General features: G+C 38.1%; 1 protein-coding gene across 1 annotated transcript; it reads left to right on the top strand.

Moving 5' to 3' along the window:
- Positions 1-1,542: 1,542 nt before the first annotated feature.
- On the top strand, positions 1,543-2,748 carry LOC121421185 (somatostatin receptor type 5-like). Its single transcript, XM_041615847.1, has one exon. The coding sequence runs from the start codon at positions 1,543-1,545 to the stop codon at positions 2,746-2,748; it is 1,206 nt and encodes a 401-aa protein (XP_041471781.1).
- Positions 2,749-3,517: the final 769 nt, after the last annotated feature.

Below are 3,517 nucleotides of genomic sequence, written 5' to 3'. Positions count from 1 at the left end.
TTGTAAAATAAAGAATTGTCAGCAGATTCTTACATGATTGGGAGCGAACGGTTTTTAAGAATTTTAAACACCACGAACATCGTAGTTTTGAATGTTGATAAAAATCGCTGCATAATATTGTTTCACCAAATAATGTTTGTATGCTTAGGCAACGCTGTAGGTCCAGCAATGACTACCAATCTTATGATATCAATATTCTTATAAATATCATCCAATGCTCCGCTGCAGAATGTCCCAAATTGCGGACGTGAACTTCTCATCGACAACGTCGACAAAGTGCAAAAGTTATGCAGTAAAATAGGAGCTTCAAACATACCCCCAAATGACAGGAAATAATGACTTGTGGCATATCGAACACTGTATTTTAAGATGGGGCCTTTCAGTAATTTTCGGAGCTGAAGAATTGCGTAGAAGTTAGAAAAGCTTGATATTATTCCGTCGCTTTCAACTCTCGTTTATTACAATTACCATTATTATTTCATTTCATTTATATTTGTCATTTCTTTTTTTAGGAAGGGGGGTGGGATTTTTACCATACTACTTCAATTTCCCATGCAAAACACATTATGAGAGAATAAATCGAGTACTTTGTGAATAGAAGGACAAGTACACCACTAACTAAAGTTGATTTGAATAAAAGGGGAAAAATCAAGCAAGCATGAAACTGAAAATTTCATAAAAATTGGACGTAAAATACGAAATTTACGACATTTTAAAGTTTCGCTTAATTTCATCCTGGTCAGTATGCGAATTAGGGGACTGATGATATCACCCACTCGCTATTTCTTTCTGTATTTTACTAGATGGACAATGAAATAAATCAATTTCTCCCCATGGTCAAGTTAAACAAAATTGTATCCCTTCCTCAACAAATGAAATATGTAGTGGTTCAGTCAAGAGGGTCCTTGATGTCAAAACTGTATAAATTGAAATATTTTATGATTCAATAAAAAAAAAATTGGTTGAGTGAGTGACATCATTGACTCGCTCATTTACATAATGTTTATCACTGAGTTGTGCATATAACTCTTGTTTTTTTAATAAGCAAAATTGTTTAATGTCATAACTTTCTTACTTATGTCCGGTTATTATGAAATATTTAGTGTTTTCTTTTTATGATTTTTTTTCTATATTGATTCAAATCAACCTTGTTCTAAGATGGACTTGGTCTTTAAGAAAACGAACTCATTCCACGAGAGTTCATGTCGAGTAAATCGAGAAAAAAAACCAAATAATCATAATTATGTATATTCAAATAATCCAATGAGGATTTAGGAACGTTTTTTCCCATTTCCCATCTGCACTTTGGGATGTATTTCCGGGATATGAAGTTAGGCTCATGTATACAACAACAATTTCCAATGTTTAACCAAATTCGGCCAATATTTTGCCTTATTCTTCAATATACTACATCCCAATAATCCTCAACATGTTTTGTCTATCTTTCAGGATCTTATTTTGCGAACGCCTCACGGGGGTATGGATCTGTCTAGGTTCATTCAACTACTGCTTCTTTCTTTCACCTCACGCCAAGCAGCGTGTATGGAAACACGAGAAGCTGTCTCCAATTCCTCCGCCACGCCCTCGACGCCGAATGCGGCCATGACAACTGTTTTGGGAACCAGTGTTTTCCTTTATGAGGATCTTGACTTCACCCTCCAATATGACAAAGAAGGTTCCTTGAGCCGTCTGGACCATACGCTACTTCAAGAACTTGGAAATGAGTGGGACGTTACAACAATAAGTTATGAATATATTGATGATGATGCAGATGCTGTTAGCTCGTGGTCTTCATGGTCTTGGTTTCCGATTCGCTGGACATTTGTCAGATGTGGGGAACTAGTTGTTGGGGTTATTGGCATCATCGGTAACCTTTTGGTAGTCATCGTTCTCTTTCAACGACGAGCTGAGAGCCGATCCACTGACACCCTGATAGGCGCACTAGCAGTTGCCGATCTTCTGACATCGGTTGGGTTGCTTCCTACACCTTATGCTAAAACTGTCCCGGTATCCTGGTTTGGGCAGTTATACTGCACGTTGGTCTGGTCTCCGCTCTACATGTGGGTGTGGGCCTTCATGTCGGGTTTCTTGCTGTCTGCAATCTCGATTGAGCGCTACATCGCTGTCTCACACCCCATCTATTTCAGGAGGATTTTGACCAGACGCCGAGTCTCTGAGGTGGTTGTATTTTTGTGGATTTGCGCAATGATGGTCTGCATCCCTCAACCCTTCCTTATCACTGTGGACAAGGTACATCGTCGATGCGCAGTCAGGATATTGTCTTACGAGCTTAGGGCGGCATTTGCATTCTACGTGACAACCATCCAGTTGTTCATTCCGGCAACCATCATGGCCGTCACTCAAACCTTAATTGCTGTCAAGCTCAAAGCACAGTCTAAGCGTTTCGAAGGTTCTAAGACCTATCATGAAGCAGCTGGCAAGGCCGTCATTAAAATGATGTTCATGGTCATCGTGGCGTACATCATCTGTTGGACACCTAACAGGTTTCTTTACTTGATTACTAGATTGTTCCGTCTCAATTCCCCAATGAAAAGCCAGATTTCCGAGGGTTTAATCGTCCTTGCTGCTGTCAACTCAAGCATCAATCCGATCATCTATAGTGTCCGTTATCGAAAGTTCCGCCAAGCGGTTAAGGAACTTTTCACGAGGAAAGAGGTTCGAAATTCAGCTATGTTTGACGATCCTATCAATATTAACACCAACCCTACGAACGATGCCTCTGTTTAAACTCAGTGACAGTATAACTGGGCCCGTCAGTTTTTAAGCCTCTTTAGAATTTTGGTAAATTTTTGAATTATTCAGTTTCAAGGTTTGACTTAAACATGTTAATTGCGAGATAAAATGTGAAAATATAAAGCATTTGTTATGAAAAATATCTCAACTTACATTTAAAGAGCGTAAGATCCCAAACTGTTTTAAAAAAAATCTTAACCATTTCTTAACCATGGAGTGGTGAAAGAAATAGCGATATCGGATCAAATGGATTTTTCGGACATGGATTGCAAGAATGCAAGATAAGCGATAATGGCGGGTTTTTATCACTGATGTAAGTCCTGTTTCCTTAACATTTTTTTTCTCATTGAGTTATGAATTTTGTACATGATTCGTGCACCGTTGGCTTACCACTTAAACACTTATTCAAAGCCTTAAAATTGCTAATGAATAACATCAGATTGACATTTACGTTTCGCTTTAGAAGACAAAATGCCGCATTTTCTTTTATTTTTTTAAAGAAACTGCGCCTGCTTCGGATTCGATTCCCGCTCACGGTGAAATACGTCTTTAAAAAAAAGATAATCAACTGCCAAAATAATCATTTTTTCTTGCTTATATACGATTATTTTATTAAGAGCACTTACGATCTCTAGCCCCTTTTCATCTGTTATACTCTTCTCAGATGTGAATGCAGAAAAAAAATTAAATGGTCTTGATTGGTCTTCAAAAGAACGGCTTGCAAATTGCACTCCACTTCAATATGTTCACAGTAATTAACGTA

This window comes from Lytechinus variegatus, chromosome 9 (assembly GCF_018143015.1).
Source record: "Lytechinus variegatus isolate NC3 chromosome 9, Lvar_3.0, whole genome shotgun sequence".
In the NCBI taxonomy this organism is placed as follows: Eukaryota; Metazoa; Echinodermata; class Echinoidea; order Temnopleuroida; family Toxopneustidae; genus Lytechinus; species Lytechinus variegatus.
This window is presented reverse-complemented; position numbering and strand designations above follow the sequence as displayed.